This window comes from Aquila chrysaetos, chromosome 8 (genome assembly GCF_900496995.4).
Source record: "Aquila chrysaetos chrysaetos chromosome 8, bAquChr1.4, whole genome shotgun sequence".
NCBI lineage: Eukaryota > Metazoa > Chordata > Aves > Accipitriformes > Accipitridae > Aquila > Aquila chrysaetos.
The window spans coordinates 14,390,777-14,412,941 of record NC_044011.1 but is presented as its reverse complement, the minus strand read 5'-3'; the positions used below and the strand labels follow the sequence as shown (position 1 = coordinate 14,412,941).

Below are 22,165 nucleotides of genomic sequence, written 5' to 3'. Positions count from 1 at the left end.
GGAAGCCTCCCCAAACCCCTCCAGCCCAGGGTGGATCACTGCCCCAATCCAGCTCACGGTGCAACTGGACGGAGACAAGACAGGAGTGAGAAACAACAGGTCACTGAGAAGACGGGTCACTGCTTTTCTAGCAGTCCTTAAACTTACAGCCTTAGAGGGCTATTTGAAAACATTTACCGCAATTACTCGGGGAGGGTAAGAGATGGGAGAGCTTGTTCAGTTGGCCTCGCTAGAAGACCTACTGAAATAAAGTTGGTGCTGCACTTCTTAGATTCACTATTAGTACTTAAAAAAAATTTACAGTTAGGTTTTAATTTTAAAACCTCCTAGGTCAGAGATTCAGTGTGCGCCGACTCAAAACCAGCACCATCGTCCCAGGAAACAGGACAAACCCATTTTTGCCTGCATGGCTCTGGATCCCACTCTGAATGACAAATATCCCTAGTTTCTTGGCCTTGAAACCTTAAGAAATCTAAAGAAGAACATCTCTCAGCAGGGATAGCAATCCTCATCTACGAGTTTGCTTGCCTATCTCAAAGATGGCAGCGCCCGTGGGCTGGAAAGGAAAGCTCTTCATGGCGTTAGTAATAAACTAGCTCTGAATTACAAGATCGCTTCACCTTAGAAAGTGCTGCTGCTTCTAAAGGATACTGACATTTTACACAGAGCATTTATTTCACACAAGCCCTTCTGAGCTGACTAGGACTTTTCAGTGTGGTTTCCCTCTCCCTAGGACAGCAGTGATGCAGTCATAAGCTACAGCTGCCCAAAGGCAGTAAGGCTGGCAGGAAGCAGCAGTGTCTTTCCTTAACCATGGCAATGTTATTTCAGGGGTGGGAGGTGAATGGAGGCCCACATCTTCAGGCACGTAAACCCTTTTTTCAGGACTGCAACAAAAGCTTCAAGCTAAATAAAGATTGAGAACAACTGCTTTGACTTCAACTCAATTATCTCAACAAACTTAGACTACCTGTGAGAAAAAGCAATCTGTACTTACAATGGGGAAGACTATGTTAGCAAAAGGAGGAAGGGATAAAATTGTTTCCTTCCTTTGCAAACCTTTCCCACAGCCTGAAGTTTGCTGTGGCTGTTTCAGGCCTGGAGAAGGGCAATCTACAGTCTGGTGGGATTACCTCCTCCTATTGCTTTGCTTGAATAAAAGTTACTTTCTGCATCGTGCGCTTCTGAAGTTTCAGATGAGCAATGTTACCAAAGGGGATCTCTCACAGCCAGCGAGCATACAGACATACTTTACCTGAATAATGGCAAGTGTTGGCTCAAGCTGAGGGTTTTCCCTCTTAAGAGAGGCCAAGGATTTCTTTGCATTCTCGGTGATTTTGCTGCAACATAATGACAACAAGCAAATCTTTAGCAAAATAAATCTTCCTGGCATCAGTCAGCAGAAACCTATATTAGTCAGCACTATGGAGTAAATGCTTGGGCACGTATGCTTTTAATCACCAAAATTACAGATGGATGTAAACTGTGAAGGCTGGTGTTCAGCAGGCAGGTACAGAAAACCTTAACAGACCAAAATACCTTCGTTTTACAGCTACATGCATCATTGCTCTGACATGCCCAAAATTTTATAGCTAACCTATGCTATTTCATGAGAAGGCATGTCCAGCCCCACCATGGGAAGCGCAGCAGGGAACCACCACCCCGAGCCCTCGGCTCAGGTGGGTCCTTCGTTTCCACACTCTAGACCCAGGCAGCAACAGAAGCAGAGCTTTTTACACCTAGGGCTGCTACAGCTTAACACAGGCAACACCAGCCCTAACAGCAGCAAACCAGCCACTTTTATGGAAGCTATTCAAAACTGCGGGCAGCAAGGAGACAGAGGAGCTCTGTTTGCCACGCTGCTTCTTGGAAAAATAGGCGGCAGCCAGGCACTGGGAACGCTTTCTGGAATAATTTTCTGGGTAAGTGGTTGTCAGCTCTCCTCTGTTACGTTCTGCACATGGAGGGGAAGGAGGAGACCCCCTGAAAGATGTCTGTCTCTCTGTCTCCCACAGCAGGCAAGACCAATAGAGGAAAAGACACCCTAAAGTAGTTTTTTTGCTACCTCATACCCTCCCCCCTTGCAGGGGCCAAAGACCAATTCAGGTCAATGCCGTGGCAGGCAAACTGTCCCAGCTGAGTCTGAAGCGGGGGAGGGGGGGAGCAACACACCCGACACGTTTTCCAGGCGCACATCCATGCGCAGCCTCACCTGCACCGCCGCCACGTACCGCCCGCTCTGCTCGCCCTCAAAACGCCGTAACACAAAAACCACGAAAAAAACCCAACCCAAAAAACCCAAACAAAACAACCGGTGGCTGTGGGAGGGGGGGCAATTTTTTTCCACGAGGTCTCCCCCCCCCCCTCCCCGCCGGGTTGCATCAGCCGGTGCCCCCCCCCCCCACCACCACCTCCTCCTCCGTGCGCCTCTTACCGCGCCGCCTCCGCGCCCCGCGCCCGCCGCCCGCACAGCCCGCGGCTCGGCGGGAGGGCGGCGGGGAGAGCCGGGGCCAGGCAGCGCCTCAGCGCCGCGCTCCTCATCCCTCCGCCGGGCTCCGGTCAGCGGGGCCGGGGCGGGGAGCGGGGCGAGGGGGGGGGCGGTGCTCTCCGAGAGAGAGCTCCCGGAGAGCACCGCCCCCCCCCCGCCCCGCTCCCCGCCCCGGCCCGTTTCGCTTCCGCTTGCCTGCAAGAAAACACAAAAAAAGACCCAAATGGCCCCCAAGCATCACCTACGACCGACAGAAACCACCGCCTCCCTCCTCCCCTCTTATAAACCCGAACACCATGCCACCCCCGACCCCAATGAACGGAACCCCAAAGCTTTTGCATACTCAACGTTTATTAAAAATAGTATGAAATGGTCCCTGGGAGAAGTTACAGGCTAGTACAAGTCCCTTTTTCTCTTTGTCTGTTTCCACCCCCCCCCCCCCAAACTCCACTGATTGCATGAGATGCGAGTTAAACCCCTAGCCATTTAAACAAATCTAGACGTGCGCGGGTAAAGCACAGATTTAACTTCTATTCATATTTACAATACTTTACAAGCTATATTAAATAAATACGGGCTCTGCTACACCTCGGCGTCTTAAATATGTACAACATTATTTCGCAGTCGGATTTTACTAGATAGATGCGGGTCCTATCACAGCGGATGCTCTGATGGTAACAAGTATCCCAGTGGTACGAGTAAGTCCCATGACCAACCAGCCCTCAAAATAACAATCCCTAGCCAATGCAAGATACGTGCGGTAAATAATTTAATCCATTCTAACAAATTCAAATCCTTAAATCTTAGTCTACAAATAATTAGCTGTACACTGATAACTTCAGGTTTTCCTCAGGGTAACCAATGTAGTAAATAGTCGGCCGTTCTGGAAGTACAGTGCCCTGTAGCTGAGGGGAGTGATAGGTGGTTAGTAAAAACAGTATTTCAATGAAACTTGTTTATTTATTGATATGTTTAACTCAGTACTGGCTTTATCCACATAATCTGAAGAATTTAAGCACCAAATAAGAACACCACTCACACAAGATGATCAGTGTAGACGTATTTAGGCTTTCCTTTAGGTACAATGTTTTCAAGTAACAGAATCCAAAGCTGTGCAACAAAGATGACGAAGGGGAGCAAATGTGCATCATATTGGAAAGCCTGTTCTTGTTCTAAATGGCAGCATTTAGCCTATACATTATTTGCAAAAGAATGGAATGTATTCTCATTTTTTAAGCTACTTCTATTGTAGATAAATTGGATTAGAGTCAGCCCTGCCTGGTTTAGAAAATACATATTTTACCTCTCTCTGCCAGGAAGGGCCATTTCCTACTACTGGAGATACATTCCCTGGGGAGGGCAGCTTGTCACTCCACCGGCAGTATTGCTGAACCACCCTATGGGCCAAACATGCCCCATGATTAATATTTCACCCAAGCACCTGGCCAAGCCTCAGTCCCTCTTGGGGTCACTGACTTTGGGACTCGAGAAAATGCCCTGCAGGCCACTGTGTATAAAATACAGCTACCTGGCAAACTCACACACAGTGACTTTCAACTGCTGGGCTCTGAGCTACAATATACTCGGATTTTGCTGTCACAGCTGCCACCACCACCATCACTGGAGGTACCAAACCTGGTCTAGCCATCTTCATAAGCAGCGGAGCTCCCCTTCTCCTGCCCAAAACATCCTCCAGGCAAGGATGCGTCACATCCACAGGTTCACACAAAAAGCCGCCACTGCCCGTTCTCTGCCTGCTATGCAGTTATGGAAAGTAGGAGAGGCTTCAGACACAGAGCTATCAGTCTGGCATCCCTCACAAGCACTAGAACTCGATTTTGTTTAAAGCATAAGAAGCCTGTTCTAAAGTAATGTAGCGTATGCATTGGTCCCACACTCTTGGAATCTGTCTGACAAAAAGTAACGTGCAAAAAGTATGTGCAATTACACATGTAGCATGTTGGTGTAATTACCAGAACCCTGCTCAGAAATCTGCACAGTCGCAGGAGTAGCTGCTCAGCTAAATGCTCCCATATGTAACCAGAGTAATCATGTGGGTATTTTGGATGCAGAACACTGGTCACCAACTCAAAAGTCCAAATACTAAGGTTTCCACATGATAAAATGGTTTAAGAATCAAATGGCATCACACCTGTTTCGCTGGGAAGAATCAAAAGGTATCACACCTAACAAGGGAAGAGATGCAACAGTTAAATAGGAGAGAAGTCCACTTGCACTACGAAGCGAGACACCAGACAGCGTGCACGTGGCCTTTTTACTTCCAGGATTCTAAACCATTTTTAAAAAGATACATTTCACATCTATTTATAATATTACTGTGATACAATGCCTGATTGTGTAATATTATGGAAATACATGATGCCAGTACTGATTGTCCTAGTATATACTCTGTCACGGTAAGGCAGTGCAGCTAGAAATTACTGAAAGCATCAAGCAAAGCTACTTGAACTGAGACACTGAAACTTTTCCCTTAAGGACTGGACAATATTCTGCTGATTAGGAGATGGTACTCTCCACAGGTAGTCGTTCAGTTTATCCGAATCACTATATGCAGTCAGATACGGGGTAAGCGCGTGTTTGCTGCTGGTGGACTTTGCAGGAGTACAAGAGACAGTTTTGCCGCAGAGCGTTTCAGGAGGAGCAGCGTCCTCGTTACGCAGTTTAGGATCCGATTTCCTTGTTTGGTTCTGAGAAGTCTCCAGGTCAGATCCCTCATCTTCAGACTTTATTTCGACATAGTCATCGTCATCCCCTTCTCCTTCTTCAGTATCTTTGAAATTCGAAAAATAGTTCTGAGTGGCCATCTGTGCCGTCAGAGGGGAGGCCCTGTTCACTCTCAGGACCTTTTGAGAATCCTGCAGAATCATATCTGAACAGTTTTCAGGGATCTGCTTTCTCATATCAGGCCCTGTACATCCTGAAGCAATACCTGGCGTTTGATGGCTGTTGAATCGGAAGTTCCTATTCGAATGGAGCTTCTTCTTGTCCGTTTCATTAGGATATACGATTGATTCTCCAGACCTGTTGACCACAATTGAGGAAGACGACTGCGACCTGCTGTATGCCTGTGGTTTTACATTGCTTACTCTTCTCCCAAGAGAGTTATAGACGTGATCTTGATGTAAATTTTCTTTGTTCGGTTGGCTGATAATGGCGCTCCACCTCTGCGCTGGAACATGCAAACGGTTAGAAATCTGAAGGGAAGGCACCGAGCCAGCTGATGGCAACTGCCTTGAATTGCTTTTTGTACCAGCTTCTGTATACGAGCTCTTGGACTTCGGATCTTGGGATTCAGGCCATGGAGAGAAGTCGGCCAGCTCGCCGTTACTGTACGTAGAATGCAAAAGCCAATCTTCTGCTCTTGAGCATTCAGTGGCAGCCTGGGAACGAGGAGGAGATGCAGCCACGGGTGTGGAAAACCTCCCGGCTGATGGCTCCTGAGGAGTGGCCCAGGCTTCCTTTTGGACCTTAGGTGAACTTTCTCTAAAGACGATTTGGTCATAAAGCTGGGAATATTCAGCTATTCTGGCACCTAGAAAGGAGAGAGAATTAACTTAGCAGAGGCAAGCAATCCATTCGAATGAGTCATGTGAAAATTTAAAAATCTCAAAACGCTTTGTGTTGGTCAAGGGAAAAGTTTACAGCTGTGTCAGTATCTTCAACCTTAACAAAGTAACATGAAACAATAGAGGCCAGAAGAGCCGTGCATTGCATTGCATTTCAGTACATTGTATTCAGAAAATGAAGCGTAAAATACGTTGTGACAGTGAACAGTCATGCAGGACGCAATGTAGCACACGGTTCCAATAATACGTTGATTGTTTCATGTTAAAATGGAAAAGAACATTCAGAAAATGGCCTGGTAAATAAGATATTTAGGGACTTTTATAAATATCACAGGAAGGCAATGACACTCTAGTGCATGGAGTCCACTGGCTCCATGTCTCCAATTTGTTTCGAATGATCACAGACAAAAATAGTTCGAAAGCTGGTGCACATCCATGACTTTGCACATTCATTAGATAGAGCAAGACCACCAGCTCTTTCTTATTTGGTCCCATTCCTTATGCTTATCAGCATGATGTGGATGGTACCTGAGCAAACATACATGACTTGTTAGGAGGTGAACCTACCTGAAAATACACCTTTTCAGTCAAACTCTGAAGATCACATTATTAAAGGAAATAACTGCTTTTCTGTAAAGAGGCCAATAGTGCTTCAGGCACGATTTCTATTTCCAGCCTCAGCTGAGTTGATCTTTCCTGATACTACCCCGCTATTTCTTCCCAATTTTATCAAGTAACAACAAGAATTGAGATATAAAGGACTATTCATGTTAGAAGCAGTCACAGAAAACTCATTTCAGTAGTAAGACAGAAAATACAGTACTGATATTCAACTAACATGGTCGGGAAAATTCATAATCTTCCAGTTCAGCACACAAATTTCACCGAAAGTTACTAAAGAAATGTATCTGTACAGAAATATTTTTAACATACCAATTGCAGGACCCCCTTGTTTCTTCTCCTCCAGAATAGCCGCAAGATCTTTGTGTTTCAGTTTTTGTTGTCTGCCAGCTGGCTGTTCCTGCTCTGGACTTTTAACTTTCAAAAGCTGGTTAGCCTTCTTAATTTTTTGACTGTACTGCCTTGCCATCATAAAAACTCTGTTCTTTGTTTTATCCACAGCAGCCAAGTCATTTTCCATGCCCTCTGCATGCGCATAGGACAGAACACTATTGGCAGATTCATATGGGCTATCTACAAAAGGCATCTCACTGGAGAAGGAAGATCTGTTCAGACTCATAAAAGAGTTCTCCTTGCATGGTGTAGTGTCTTCAAGCCTGAGATTAGCCTCACTTACAGTGGCAGCCCTGGGCTTCACAGTTTTAGGCAAAATAGGAGTTTCTGGTAGAGAGAGAGTAGACAAAGAGTACTCTACATCTTTACTCAGTTCAGGTGTACTACCAGCATGCAGCCTTTCCTGCATATCATCTTTACAAACAGGAAAGGCTGCAAGGAGACGGTCTCTTGTCTTTTCCTCATTCTTCTTGATGTAATTCTCCAGGTCATTCCAAATCTCGTCTACTTCCTCCGAGAGTTTATCTGCTGCAGACTTATGGGACAGTGAATCTGAGTTGGAAGAGCTATCTACTAAGCTCAAATAGTCATTGTCAATGGGAACACGATGGTAAGGACTTTCATCTTCGCTGAACTGGAGACTCTCTTCAGAAACAAACTGCCGTAGATTATCGCAATATGCAAAGTCCTTTTCCAGGCCTAGAAAACTCCTCCTTTTAGAGCATTTTAAGGGGTCACATTTAAAATCCAATAGTGGTGTTTCTGGAAGCACTATGGTGTCATAGATGTTGTCTTCAACGATCCTGAGCTCATCCATACTTGAAGTAGCTGCTTCTCTACTGAGTAGTATCTCATCCCTACTAGCACAAATGGATGCCCTGTTTTGATTTGCTGTCCTCTTTCTGGAGGGTGAATCTAAGCTGCTTTTGTTTTCAGCCTCATAGAGAGAGTCTCTAGCAGATCTCTGAGGACCACGGTCTGTCTCCTCCCTTCTTGTTAGACCCATCAGCTTTAAGTCTTCATAGCTTATATTATCATAAACATGTTCAATATCATCAATGGTCAGCTCCTCTGAAGATTCGGGATATGCATTCATACCACTTACTTCTGCTCTCTTCACTTCCCTTCGAGAACCGCGCTCCCCTATTTTATACCTTACACTGGCTGGAGACGTGTTACTTTCACCAGCACTACTGGCCCGCCTAACAATTTTGTGACGAGTGGGGCTGGAAGTCTCGTTTTGATGCACTACCCCCAAGTGCCAGCTACATGGACGCCCAGAAGAACCCCTCCTTTGGCCACCCACAGCTGAACTAGCATTGGATGTAGACAGTGATGGTACAAACATCTGATAATCATCTTCGTCGTCTTCATTCTCATAAGGTGGGCGCCGGCTGGGAAACAATGCCTGCCTGATCTGATGGTCAGTCCAGATGTTTCTGACAGAGGTACTTCCCCCCAGGATATTCATGATTAGCGAGTCGCTCTGGGGTGTGCTGAATTGTCTAGGTGACTGTGGCTGTCTAGCTGCGCAGGAAAACGGAAGATCGGTATTCAACTGGGTTGACTCTTCATCTGAAGGGTCCTTGGAGCTCTGTGGAGATTTGAAATATGCAGGTAATATTAGCCTACCCCCTGCAATAATACAACGACTCCCTCCATTCATAGAACTGCTATAGCACCAGCGTGCCCTGCAGCATGGAGTAGGTGGAGATGAGCAGGGTCCTCGCTAGAGAGCCACGGAGCCAAGGTGGCAACGCCAGACTACTTTGCCTTCTCATCCTTATCATGGCTCAGAGTTCACTCTTGGCATTTAATAACATCTTACTTCAAATACAAGACACTGGCTTATGTTAACGCATGAGTAATTAAAGGCAAATTTGTTTGGCAGGAGTTAGATTAAACCTTTTATGCTAACTCTGCAGTTTCACAGTTGGATTAAGCTAATCTGACCCTGGGCTTGTGCCAAAAGTTTTGTTCTCCTCCCTTTCCCCTTGCCTGTAACCCTAGCAGAAAGGTACGTTATGCTCTCCAGCACATACCACCGAAAAGTTCATTTTCTTTTTGGGATAAGTTTTCATCCAGCTCAGCTAGCAGATCTAATTTACAGCAAGCCCACGTGCCTGCTAATGCCGACATGAAGGATGCTGTAGATGTTCCTGGCCAGAGGTTGGGAAAGAGAAGGAAAGATGATTCCTTTTTGCTTAAGTTAATGCTGATTGGTTTGGTTTGGTTTTCCCTGCCCCCAAAAGAACAGTCTTTCATCATATAGATGAATATTTCAATGATATGAATATTAATACATGACACAAACAGAAGATGACTTATCTGTCTACCTAGGAAAAACACATATTTCTTTGACATATCTATGATGCACAGCAAAGTAGAAGTAAACAAAAAATTATATACCTGCGTTTCACACTTGTTGAGATTAATACTTCTCCGTTTTTCAACGTTTTCAGCAGCTTGACTATTAAGTCTTTTTCTTCCCCCTTTTGATTTCTGCAGTGAGTTTTGCTGGACTCCCTGTGATTTAATAGAAAAGAGCAAGGGAGGGGTAATAAAATCTACAGTTCTCTGTACTGTCTTGTTCAGAAGAATTACTAGCAGCTAGAACAGGCCAGGTATCCACATCGGGAGGACAAAATGCTCGAGTAGTCAGAGCACAGCCACAAGAATGATTCAGAGCCTAGAAAAGTTTCTTTACAATAACAAATTAAATGATACCAATCCATATCTCCTGGTTTCAGCTGGGATAGAGTTAACTGTCTTCCTAGTAGCTGGTACGGTGCTATGTTTTGAGTTCAGTATGCGAAAAACGTTGATAACCCTGATGTTTTCAGTTGTTGCTAAGTCGTGTTTAGTCTAAAGTCAAGGATTTTTCAACTTCTCAGCCTCAGCCAGTGAGAAAGCTGGAGGGGTACAAGAAGTTGGCACAGGACTCAGCCAGGGCAGCTGACCCAAACTGGCCAACAGGGTATTCCATACCATGGGACGTCACATCTAGTGTATAAACCGGCGGGAGTGGGGGCGGGGAATCGCCGCTCGGGGACTAGCTGGGTGCCGGTCGGCGGGTGGTGAGCAATTGCACTGCGCATCATTTGTACATTCCAATCCTTTCATTATTGCTGTTGTAATTTTATTAGTGTTATCATTATCATTATTAGTTTCTTCTTTTCTGTTCTATGAAACCGTTCTTATTTCAACCCACGAGTTTTACTTCTTTTCCCGATTTTCTCCCCCATCCCACTGGGGGAAGCGGGGAGTGAGTGAGCGGCTGCGTGGTGCTTAGTTGCTGGCTGGGGTTAAACCACAACACCATACAGCTTGTCAAAAGGGGTTGAAAGCAGAATCTGTATATAAAAATACAGATGTAAAAAAATACATAGAAATTGGACAAGGGAAAGGGCTTAATCTCACAGCCAAAGTTATAACAAAAGGTGGTCACACAAAAATTCAATTTTCAAAGGTTGTTTTGTTTTTTGTTTGTTTGTTTTTGAAAGGGGGTGTCGTGGTTTAACCCCAGCCAGCGACTAAGCACCACGCAGCCCCCCACCCAGTGGGATGGGGGAGAAAATCAGGAAAAGAAGTAAAACTCGTGGGTTGAGATTAGAACGGTTTCATGGAACAGAAAAGAAGAAACTAATAATGAGAACACTAATAAAATGACAACAGCAATAATAAAAGGATTGGAATGTACAAATGATGCACAGTGCAATTGCTCACCACCCGCTGATCGACACTCAGCTAGTCCCCGAGCAGCGATCCCCCGCCCCCACTCCCCCCAGTTCCTATACTAGATGGGACGTCATATGGTATGGAATACCCCGTTGGCCAGTTTGGGTCAGCTGCCCTGGCTGTGTCCTGTGCCAACTTCTTGTGCCCCTCCAGCTTTCTCGCTGGCTGGGCACGAGAAGCTGAAAAATCCTTGACTTTAGACTAAACACGACTTAGCAACAACTGGAAACATCAGGGTTATCAACATTCTTCTCATACTGAACTCAAAACATAGCACCATACCAGCTACTAGGAAGACAGTTAACTGTATCCCAGCTGAAACCAGGACAGGGGGACAGGATAGTCTTACTATCATTTACAGTCTTGAAAACCAGAAAGAAGTCTAAATTAAAAAATATGCTGTCGTCCAACTTTCCAGAAAAAAAACCGCAAAACAACAATCAGAAGGCCAGAATGTTACGTGTTGGGCAGTGTCCAAATTAACTCAGAGTGAAGGGCATGCATGGTGGGAACAGGGAGAATCTGAGAAGGTATTGTTGCCACACCTAAGATTAAACACTAAGCTACTGTTATACATTTTTATAGTGGTATTCTTTTGCACTTACTCATTCTTTTGTACTTTCTCATGTCAGGAAGAGGGACAATTACAAGACACTGCACTACACTGATACGAGATACTATTTTATCAAAGATTTACAATGCAAATAGTGTAATTTCAAAGAGGAAATGCGCAGTAAGCTTCAAAAAAAATTTCAATAATAGGTTTTGGATAATTCACAAAATAAATGGACCACACAAGGATATGACCTCAGCATCAACTAAACCAAACAAACTGAAAATCTTGATTCTTTAATCCAGCCACATTTCAAAGCTGGGGTTTTAGTGTTTCGGAAGTACTACATGTGTGTGGAAACATCACACAGAGTGGGGAAAACTACCACCTGTGCAGTAGTAACAAATAAAGATTCTCGTTTTCAGAAATCCTACTCAGAACTTCTCATATTAAAGTTCACATGTTCCTAACTACTGCCAGCCAGCTCACAGGTAAAGAAACATCACATCACATGTGGCAGTGCCTGAATCTTAACTTAATATTCAAGTCCTTGCTTTGGAGACCTGAAGGCACGGTCTCCACATGTGGCCTGAAAAGGTTTCTTTCACGGCATCAGCTAGAGAAGCAAGGAAAGGTCAATTACGCACACAGGTAAAAGCAATAGCGTTCTGTCAGAACTAGGCTTGAGGACTGCAAAGGACTAAGTAAAATCTCTATCAAGTAGTGGGGATTTCTTCCTCTGTCTAGGGGCTAATTTTACAACGTCTCTGTTAAAATGCAAAGGAGTGTTGTGTGAGGTCTAAATAAAAATATTTCTAAAGAAAGTTGTAAATACTTGTAACACATTCCTGCCTCCTTGCTGTTTTACAGATAATTTTAATCCCTCTTCCATCCTCCCCAGGAAAAAAGATTCCCCCCCCCCCCCCCCCCTTTTTCCTACCTGTTCAGACTCTTCTTCATCATCAGCATCAATCTGTTCAGTAGCAGAAGTCTGAAGATTTTCATCTTGATCACTGCTGTAGGCTGGCTCGACGGACTCTTGAAATTGGCTCTCCAGCCCACTAGGTTCCAATGGAACCTTTTTCCTAGAATTCAGCAGGGCTTCATTTGATCCTAGTTTGGTGGCTTGAGATAATAGGGCTCCTTCAATACTGATCCGCTTAAAAAACCCACCACAAAACTTTGATTAGAGGTTTATAGAGATTATATATTTTAGTAAGACACTGTTTTACATCAGACTTATAGGCAACATTTAAGTTATGCTCAGTTAGCTGCACTGAAATGAGATTTATAAAGAAATAAGTAAAACAATGAGTATTTTTCCATAGAATATTTAGAACTGAAAAAAAATATGCAAAACCGCCCACCCCAATCATGGGCTTCAGTGTTATGGTATCGCAGTGGAGTCATATCTAATGCACGCTGTTTGTAAATCTTCCACACACACACTTTAAATTCCATCCCAAATAAAACCCTAGCACTTGAAATTCAACATGAGACTTTCAAACTGCACTGGGAACTTCATTACAAATTCTTACAGCAAATGTAAAAATTAGAACTGCTCATTTCCATCTGCTTAAGCTGTATCTGCTCTGTTTGGTCATATATCATGATTTATGTATGGGATATATTTACCAGAATAAGCTGAAACTTTCCAGTCTTATTTAATAAATGCAAAGGCAACATGCTCCAAAGAATAAACACTATCTTTATACACAGCACTTCTGTGATTATAGTGGTATTTTTTAAGTACCCTATAGCATTAGTAATTGATTGTACTGTATTATAAAGTACAAGAATATATGGATCAGTAATTTTTTCTTTATTAGATATTCCTGAAATAGTTAGCTGTATTTCTATTGCTTTCATTCCAGTAATCTTACTGGAGATGCTAAACAACATTTGTGGTTTTGTTTCCATTCTTAAAATCAAAACAACCAAGAAGATACAGATTCTACAGTAAATACTGTGGGCTACATCATTTGAATGTGCTAAACCAAGAAATAAAAGAAATGGCTTACCTTCTGCATATCTGGACTTATATCTGAAAACAGAAATACATACCTCATCATGAGTGAGTAATCAAACTGGTGTCAGTCTACACCCATTCTAATGCTACACTAATATCCCAATTATGAATTCCCCAAAGGGGGTTAAATGCAGCTGCAATTGAGCAAACAGACTATAGGGTCTCTGATAAAACAGAGACAGCACGAGCTTTACCACAGTTCCACCTGAGGTCCTAATTTTGCAACACTGATACAATATGAGCAACTACTGACAATGACCAAGACTCTGTGTTCAGCTGCCAGTTGCTAGGATGTTTACAGGACCAGAACCCAAGTGTGGAAAAGCAGATGTTAGATTTAAACAATAACATTTTGTTTTCTTTGCACACCTGTTTTTCCTCCTTGCCCCCCCCCCGTGCATTTAGGGAAAGTTATAGGAGAAAAGGATCCATCTTTACTTGTTCTACAAAGTACAGAAGCACTGGGTCAATAAGCAGTAGATGAAGTAGCTTACCATTTGACTTCAAAACTTTATGAACTCTAGATGAGGGTTCTGAAAAAGACAACAACATGTTTAAGCACTCCAGCATCCCAAAGAAATCTATAAGCATCTTGGCCAATTTTTTATTTAGCAATAGGCCTCCAAAATTTAAGCTTCTGAGCCCATGCAGGGAAGCCAGATTTTCATTTCTTAATCACCCAATTTCCTCACAAAAAAGCATTTGTTGAAGTGTCAAACCTACAGCTATTACCAAAGAACTTACATGTTTCTTAATGCAATAGCAGCTGCCCTCCATACAACAAGCCACACGTAAATTTTTATCCCATTTTGAGATTCCTGCTTTCAAAAGACTTGGTCATTTCTGTTATTGCTCTAAGTTGCTGGAGGTTCCTTATTAGAAAAATGTATGAGATACCAACAGCTTAGCAGGGCTTTAAAAGTATAAGTAGGGGAACATTACATAGGCAGCCATTTAATCAGTATTTTGTATTATCCCCTTTACAGGCAAAGCAGCACCAATGCAATCCTTCACCTCAGAAACAAAGGAAGATGCCTGAAGTAATTAAAACCTGATTGTTTTTCAGATACAAATGCTGCTCTATGATAAATCACTACAACATTCTCATGAAGTCATTCCGAATACACAGTGTCACACACTCCAAATTGGACAGGTCTTTAAGTAGCTGAAGAGGGGAACACAGTGACTGCAATACGAAGTCACCCAACTACACAGACATTGGTAGTGTCTTCAAGAGGAAACTAACAGTAATTATGGATGTATGTTTGAGCTAGGAGGAAAAACCCCAAAGTCAGCATAACCACCTCTCAAATCTCTATTATCCATAAGGCAGACATTACACTAAGTAAAGATAGTAATCATGTTGTGAAATAATAAGCTTATCATAATCAGAATGGAACCACTTCTAAGACAGTAATTATTTCGGGGGGGGGGGGGGGGTAGTGGGGGGAGTGGCAGAGAGAGAAATGTCAGACTTAAGTAATGTGACTGGCTTTCCTCCATATGCATTCTTTTATCCATTAGAAAGTACCAACTGTTCTTTATGCATCCACCATTAGGAATGTATATCCATGAAATTAAATGCAAACAGTGGATAAAATAAATAAATCACACGAACAACAAATGGTTAATAAGATGCTCCATCCATATCTGAGAGATACTGTGCCATGTTAAACCTGCATTGAGTGCAGGTTAAAGACCAATTCCACGTGCCCAGCCTCACCCAACCCTAAACAACCCTGCTTGGTTTTCCTTTTGTCATCTTGGTGGTAAAGGAGTTAATTCACCTGATTTCCTTCTCACTCTGTGAGGAGCAGTGCCTTCTTTAGGCTGGTACGATGATTTCATTTCTCCCTCAGGGCTATAGTGGAAGCCTGGGTGATCTGTGGAATAAGCAGTGGCACAAGGCATAAGAGAGTGATGAGGGTGTCACTTCACATGCATCAGCAGCTCTCTTCGGAGGCAGTGCCATCGTCCATTTCTGACTGGTTTAGTGGCACTTCATCAGAGCCTGAAGCAACACAAGCGAGATATGCTGCTGTAGGGTAGCCGTTAACCACCCAGCCATGGAAACGCTTTGCCCATTTAGTTGTGCCTTGCTCCAAATGGCTAACCCAGCAACCCTTATCCACCATCATCATGCTTGTTTGCCAGTTTCTCAGTCAGAGCCTTCACAACCGATTCTCTACAACAACAACTACGTAAATAAATAACAAGCCTGCTTTACTCCAAGGCTTCCTCAGCGTTTATATCGTAGGATTATCATTCTCATTTCCCTACGCTGCTAGGGATCACTGGCAACACGAAGAGCTAATGCAGTTTGCACCAGCAAAGGCAGCAAGCAGCAGATGCCACAGCAGGGACCGTGCAGGTGGGACCGCGCTCAGAGCACAGACAGCAGCATCCCACGTGCTTTCTAACACTGGCTCCTGGGGAACACACAGGTAAACTCTTCAGACATAAGCACAAGCCTCGCAGTCCTCCAGCTGCAGGTTTACCAGCAGGAAGAAGTTGTAACACTGCTACGTGCTTCTTCAAGCTGTGTTTGCTTCTTGCTAGCCCTTCAGTGGGTGCTACAGCCCTTCAGTGGGTGCTATAGCCCTTCAGTGGGTGCTACAGCCCTTCAGTGGGTGCTAGCTAGAAGGAGTTTGTGCTACAACACAGGAAAGGTCATACATTTAGTCAGCATGGAGTAAGCAAAAGAGAATGGCCAGTGTTTACAGGTGGTCTGATCTGCCTCTCCCTTGCTCAACATGAGGCATAACTTGTTGGTTGCAGATCAGTCAGTCCAATGCCTACAGAGCTCCACAGGATCTGCACCCAATTTGGGGTTTTCCTGCAAGGTCATAATTCAAGGAATGTAAGCCTGGCCTTCTGTCTCAGATGAAACCAACAGTTAAAGCCAAACTTTTGAAGAAGGTTTTATTCCTTTTTTAAAACAAAAGTGAAAAAGAACCAACTTACGTATGGCATCCATTTCTAGAATTGCCTGCTTGGCCTGAAAAAGTGACAAATTAAAAAGTTAAACTATAAGTAGAAGAACAAATTACATAGTATATTACAGATAGTACTGAGTTTACATGTAAACAACAGCAAGCTTAATTTTTGAACTAATAAATACAGTTAGCAGTGTTATTTTCTGTCTTTCTCTGTGTGTTGGACACGTTACAAATGTGAAGAAGAATTTTGCTGGCAGTTACCAGAGCTTATCTTCAGGGCTTCACACAAAAACCTGTTGTTCACCGCACCCGGCAGCTCTGCCTTGCATGCCCACCTCCCTTCTGCTAGCGCAAGGGGAGAACCGCGTACCTATGGCACCCACTGGTACGAGGAATTCCTGGAGGATGTAGCGATGGCACATCTGACTGCAAGAACTACCGTGGCTTCAAAGATAGGGGCTGTCCTGTGCCAAGATCATGCTGCACAGGCTGGGTCTCCTCCATGGACTCAAACCTTCAGAGATCTCCCTGCAAGCCCCAGAATTTAGAGCTGTCGATACGCGTCTTCATATTCTGCTTGGATCGGCACAAAACTGGCCCTAGTATCTGGGAATCACATTTTTTTTTTGGCGATTCACAGAATGTTTCCTCCCTAAAAATCAAATAGTTTAACTCCTCTATTATTTTTCAACTCTGAAGTTGTTGGCGCAGAAAACGCTATCAACCTTGCTTCCTTTAAGAGATTCCTTGAGGAACAGCTATTAAAAAAAATAAATCATCATTTGCTTTAAGTAAGATAGAACCAGGATAAAAAGCGTCTCATGATTGCTTAAAATGTCACTTTTTTTAAATAGAAAAAATAATCTGCATGTTTTATCAAGCATATCAGCTCATAAATCAGAAAATAAGCTAAAATAAAATAGCCTACGTAGCCTGCTTGCCCTTCTACAGGTGCAGTTCCGTAATTTTCCACCAGGCGTCACATGTGGACTACTATTAAAGCCTCCAAAAGTTGGGCAGAGAAGTCTCATAACTAGCAACTACCCCTTTGTCAAAAAAAAAAAAAAAAAAAAAAAAAAAAGTGCAGACAACCTCAGAGATTTATTTGGTTAGACTTTTCCTTTCTCAAGTGAAATTATTTCTCTGAGCAGAAAATGGCATTATATTTTTGGTTTTATGTTTTTTCCACAGATTAAAAAAAAAATCCAGTAAGAAGTAAGAAAAAATCTTGATGCAAAAGATGAGTATTTTTTTTTACAACCTAATAAACTGCAGTGAGTATTTACATTGTAAGCATAGACACTAGCATAAACATTATTCCTTCGATAAACTCTGTCAACAAAGAGATAAGAGGAGAATTAGTAACAGCAACCACTAGGGCTTTTTTCTCCCATAATTCTCTTTTTGTTGAGCTGTGGAAAATGAGAGTTAGTACAGCACTGTGCATGTCAGTCACAGGTAACATTTTTTAGCCATTACAGCATAAAACTTGGTGAAAAAAAGTCAGGGAAACTGATCAGTGAAACTAATGCTGAAAAAAAACCCTGAAACAGTAAACTCAGTGAGGGGAAAAAAAAAAAAAAAATCAGAAAAAATCCTGCTTCTACACAAGTCAGTGGCTGCTGTGTCATGGCAAGAGTTAACTAGGGTTAACACCCTTTGAGAGGTGCAATATGTTACACTGGGAAACATCACCTGGAGCTCTAAGACAGGATTTCATAAAACATAGAATCATTTAGGTTGGAAAAGACCTTCAAGATCATCGAGTCCAACCATCAACCTTGCCCACTAAACCATGTTCTGAAGTGCCTTGTCTATGTGCTTTTTGAATACCTCCAGGGATGGTGACTCAACCACTTCCCTGGGCAGCCTATTCCAATGCCTGACAACGCTCTCAGTAAAAAAATTTTTCCTAATATCTAACCTAAATCTCCCTTGCCTCAACTGGAGGCCATTTCCTCTCGTCCTATCTCCAGCCACCTGACAGAAGAGACCAGCACCCGCAAGGATATAAGGGATCAGGTTTAATAAAAGGATCAGGTTTCCCTACTCCAAGATATTACAGCTATGAGTATGATATCGGTGCCTCATTTTCTCTGGCATAAAGCTTGCTCGCTATCTCACCAAAAAGAGCCTAGATGTCGCAGCTAAGGATGCAGGGTTCAGGGTGGGTGTGTGTATTTGTAAAGTGAAGTGTGGGCTGCCACTGGCTTCACTGCTCCGACACCTAACAAAGACAGATTAAAATTAGCTTGGTAATGTCTACATATGTCGCAATTAGCGCACCTCGGTGTTGTGCAGACAGGCAGTATCAAGCTAAGGTATTCTTTTACAGTCAAGCATACTGATATTGCATCTCTGTTACTCATGTCTTAGCGGGCAAATCCTAATGCGGACAGCAATGATGCTAACCCAGTTAAATTCTTCTACTCCTGTACCAACCCCTGTAGATGCTGATAGTGGAACTTTCCCACTAATTTTGAGGCACTTTTAAAGATATAAGGAAACAACATGTTAGCTAACCTCCAGGAGTCTAAACTTTCTGTAAATTGCCATGTATCTTGCAGCTAACAAGATTGCTTTAAGTTAGTGCACATAAAAGGAGGTGTTTTGTGGTTTGGTTTTTTTTTAATTTTTACCTTGGCAGGAATTTTAGCAGGATGATTTTCTAGAATTAACCTCTTCAAGTGAAGAATCCAAAGGCGCTTGTCTTGCTGTGACTTTGCCTGATAAAAAAATTGTAGCACCATGAGAAAATGCATTACTGCGCTATGCAGGGTCAGGAATAGTATACGGTCATCAGTCAGGTTATCCAGTGGGCAGGGAGGTTTCGGTCATACCTGGACAGTATGTTGCATCTTGGGATTTTTGTAGTGGAAGACGCTAAAGCTAAGGGGTTCCTTTGGTATTACTTCAACAAGCATCAAGTTCCCACACTGTAACAAAGAGAGGCACCAACGTGAATCATGGAGGAGTTTTGGGGAGACCCAGAGACAGCACACTACCACCTGCTCTCCAACGTACCAGTATGTGAGCTTTGTACACAAATGTTTCATCTCTCTTTTTTGTAATTAGCAGCAGCTTATCAAAGAGGAACAATGTGCGTTCATTTTTGGCTCGCTGAATGCGAAATGTTCCTTCTAACACCAGCTCCCCGTAACTTGTGAGGTCTGGCCCTTTCCAGTTAGTGAGCAAACTCTGTATTTCCTGCAAGAGATTAAAGAACAACAACCAACATACATTTCAGAGATCTTACTGAAATGAAGACTCAAACAATCTGCTGAGGCCATTCCCACTCTCCTATATAACGTGCAGCATCCAACAATGGAAAGTCACCATACACCAGTGCTGAGGTTATTAGGTTATGTGCAACATTGCAGCCAGGTGCTTGGAGGCCTATTGCTAAGGCCAGACTAAAACATCCCCTCCTGAGCACTGGTTACTGCCTCTGCATGGACTCAGCCAAGAGCCCTGAGCTCCCTGGGGCAGTCTGTAATGAAAGAGCACAGCCTCATCTCCCCGAACTTACAGAGATGGAAAATGGTCTGTAATTCAGTCATCAGTCTCTCTCGTGCCTGCTCCCCTCTATGTCCCTAACCAATCCCTCTTAACATCTCCCTCTCATCCTGGGTATCCTCCTGAGGTTGTGTGGTCCCCCACTGAATGAATTATAATGCCGGGTGCATGTCCTGTAGACCCATCACAGAAGACACTTCTGTGAGGTGCTCAGATTGAAGAGACGTTTCTCAGAAGACTAAAGGACTAGAAGTGATTTGGTCAACTGATCATTTGAAGATGAAGATTTACTTGTGTTTTCAATGATTTGCATACATACCATAGATATCTCTCACCTTATTTATTACTTAAGAAAAAAAAGGCTAGAGAAACACCTAAGAAAACTTTACAAGCCTGTGTCACTTAACTATGGCTATTCTTGTTTCCTTGAGTTGCTCATTTTTTCTGACGGTGGCAATGATGTAGGACTTAAGCACGGGACAGCATATTCTAAAAGCAGACTAAACCTTAACTGGAGAAATCTTTAAAAACATCCACTGGACTTTAAACCTGGCAGCATTAGCAAAGCAAGGACAGATTTCCTCATCCTAGGCTGGTCTCTCTAGGACATTACACTTTAATACAGCATTCAGCTAGAAAACATCTCAGTACATTTAAAGCACAAATGCAGCCTAGAGCATTCACGGGAAGAAAACCCCAAAGCAACACACTTTGGACTATGCACAAGACCGTTATAAAAGAAAATTTAAACATAACAAAAAAAGTTGCATTTTATCAGATCTCTCCAGAAACTTGTAATAAGTCAGGGTACAGCGATCAAGTCCACCGCTGTTGAGGGAGACTTTGAGCAGGAACTGCTGTCACAGTACTTGCAGCATTATAGACCGAATGGCAGTGTGATAGCCCACAGAAGACCTATCTTTATGGCTGCAGTAACAGATTTTACTTTTTTAAAGGGTAACTATGAACATAAATATTTTCCACAACTCCATATATTTTCCAGCTGAGCTCAACAAATAAATAAAAAAAAAATTAAAAATGTTTTTTTCCAAAAGCATGTAACCCTCTTTATTGCCAAATATTACTGGTTCTCATTACTCAGATTTATAGCAGGCTGTTGTTAAAAGTCATTAGCGTGCATTTCCAGCAATGTGTGGCAAAGGTTACACTGCTGCAGGCAAGATGTTATCAAATGTAACTCTATTCTCCCTACACGTAAACAAACAAAACAAAACAAAAAAACCAAAAACACACCACAAAAAATGGGGGCCAATAAGATGAATTTATGTTAAAAGGAAAAAAGGGGACAAAGAATAACATGACGTAGATTTCTGGAATGGTATAAGCCTATTACTCCCTTTTATAAACTAAAAAATCCCCCCAATTTTCTTAAAGCAACGTAAATATTGCTGACAAAAATGTAATGTAAAATCGTGATTCACTGGGAAGTTTGAAACAGAACGGAAGACCTGTGAAAAGTCTACAAAAGAGCTCGCTCTCAATGCCAAAGTTTACTCAGGGTGTAGCTTTTGTTTTCTCCTCACAAATTCTTCAACTGAAGCAAAGTCAACCTTTTTCTAACTATCATGTTTCTAGGTTTATACTTTTCACAAAGCAACTGATAATGAGTCTTCAAAAGCCCAAGAGGAAAGTACTTAAACAAGAAGAAGCACAAGAAACGCCTTAAAACAAAATTAATCAGCACAAAGGGGAGAAATCGGAAACCACAGGATTTCTGAACAAAGCCATGCCCTAGGGTTGTACAGCAGTGCTGTACAATTGAGGGAAAGGAAGAAAGAGAAGTTATCTTAAGTTCCATATTACTGCAAAATAAATGCTTTACAGGATGCTGCTTGTAGGGTAGAGATGTCTGAGATTTTCCTGCAGCAGCTATGACCACGGTTTCCAAGATCAAACAGCCACAGGCATACTCAACAGGGGTCTAAATTATGACTGACAAAGATTAAAAGAAAAGATAAACTAAAAAATGTTAATGGCATATATATTGACAAAAACAGCTCACAAACACCCATAAAATCTCTTCGGGAACTCACTTGGAGCCTGATGGCATGTTCATGTTTCCTCTTCATGTCATTTATATGCCATGCCACTCTCTGCATTGTATCTATGGCATCCAGCACCACATCATAGCCCTCGGTGTCCTTGTCAAGGTGGTTTTCTATTTCCTAAGACAGGAAGGGGAAAAAAGTCCTGTTATTTCTAAATGGATTTTCCCAGCTGGATACAATACTATGTTTTTATCCGTACTATTTTGTCTTTGCATTGCGATCACTCAAATGT

The 22,165-nt window shown here is 42.8% G+C and overlaps 2 protein-coding genes across 6 annotated transcripts in view; both read right to left on the bottom strand.

Moving 5' to 3' along the window:
• Nucleotides 1–2,585, bottom strand: part of MTHFD1L (methylenetetrahydrofolate dehydrogenase (NADP+ dependent) 1 like) — a 160,939-nt gene extending 158,354 nt beyond the window's left edge. The window contains exons 1-2 of the mRNA XM_030023221.1: nt 2,435–2,585; nt 1,256–1,340 (exon numbers count right to left, since the gene is read on the bottom strand). Coding sequence (XP_029879081.1) covers nt 1,256–1,340; nt 2,435–2,541 — 192 coding nt within the window. The 5' untranslated portion in view covers nt 2,542–2,585. The remainder of the gene's footprint in view (nt 1–1,255; nt 1,341–2,434) is intronic.
• A 234-nt stretch (nt 2,586–2,819) lies between these two features.
• PLEKHG1 (pleckstrin homology and RhoGEF domain containing G1) overlaps nt 2,820–22,165 on the bottom strand; it is a 140,107-nt gene continuing 120,761 nt past the window's right edge. For all 5 annotated transcript variants that reach the window (XM_030023215.2, XM_030023216.2, XM_030023218.2 and 2 more), the window contains 12 exons: nt 21,919–22,050; nt 19,373–19,555; nt 19,189–19,284; nt 18,988–19,074; nt 16,374–16,407; nt 15,197–15,292; nt 13,904–13,942; nt 13,402–13,424; nt 12,321–12,539; nt 9,499–9,615; nt 7,009–8,683; nt 2,820–6,041 (listed from right to left, as the gene is read on the bottom strand). In XM_030023215.2, the coding sequence (XP_029879075.1) occupies nt 4,939–6,041; nt 7,009–8,683; nt 9,499–9,615; nt 12,321–12,539; nt 13,402–13,424; nt 13,904–13,942; nt 15,197–15,292; nt 16,374–16,407; nt 18,988–19,074; nt 19,189–19,284; nt 19,373–19,555; nt 21,919–22,050 (3,804 nt within the window). In that variant the 3' untranslated portion in view covers nt 2,820–4,938. The remainder of the gene's footprint in view (nt 6,042–7,008; nt 8,684–9,498; nt 9,616–12,320; nt 12,540–13,401; nt 13,425–13,903; nt 13,943–15,196; nt 15,293–16,373; nt 16,408–18,987; nt 19,075–19,188; nt 19,285–19,372; nt 19,556–21,918; nt 22,051–22,165) is intronic.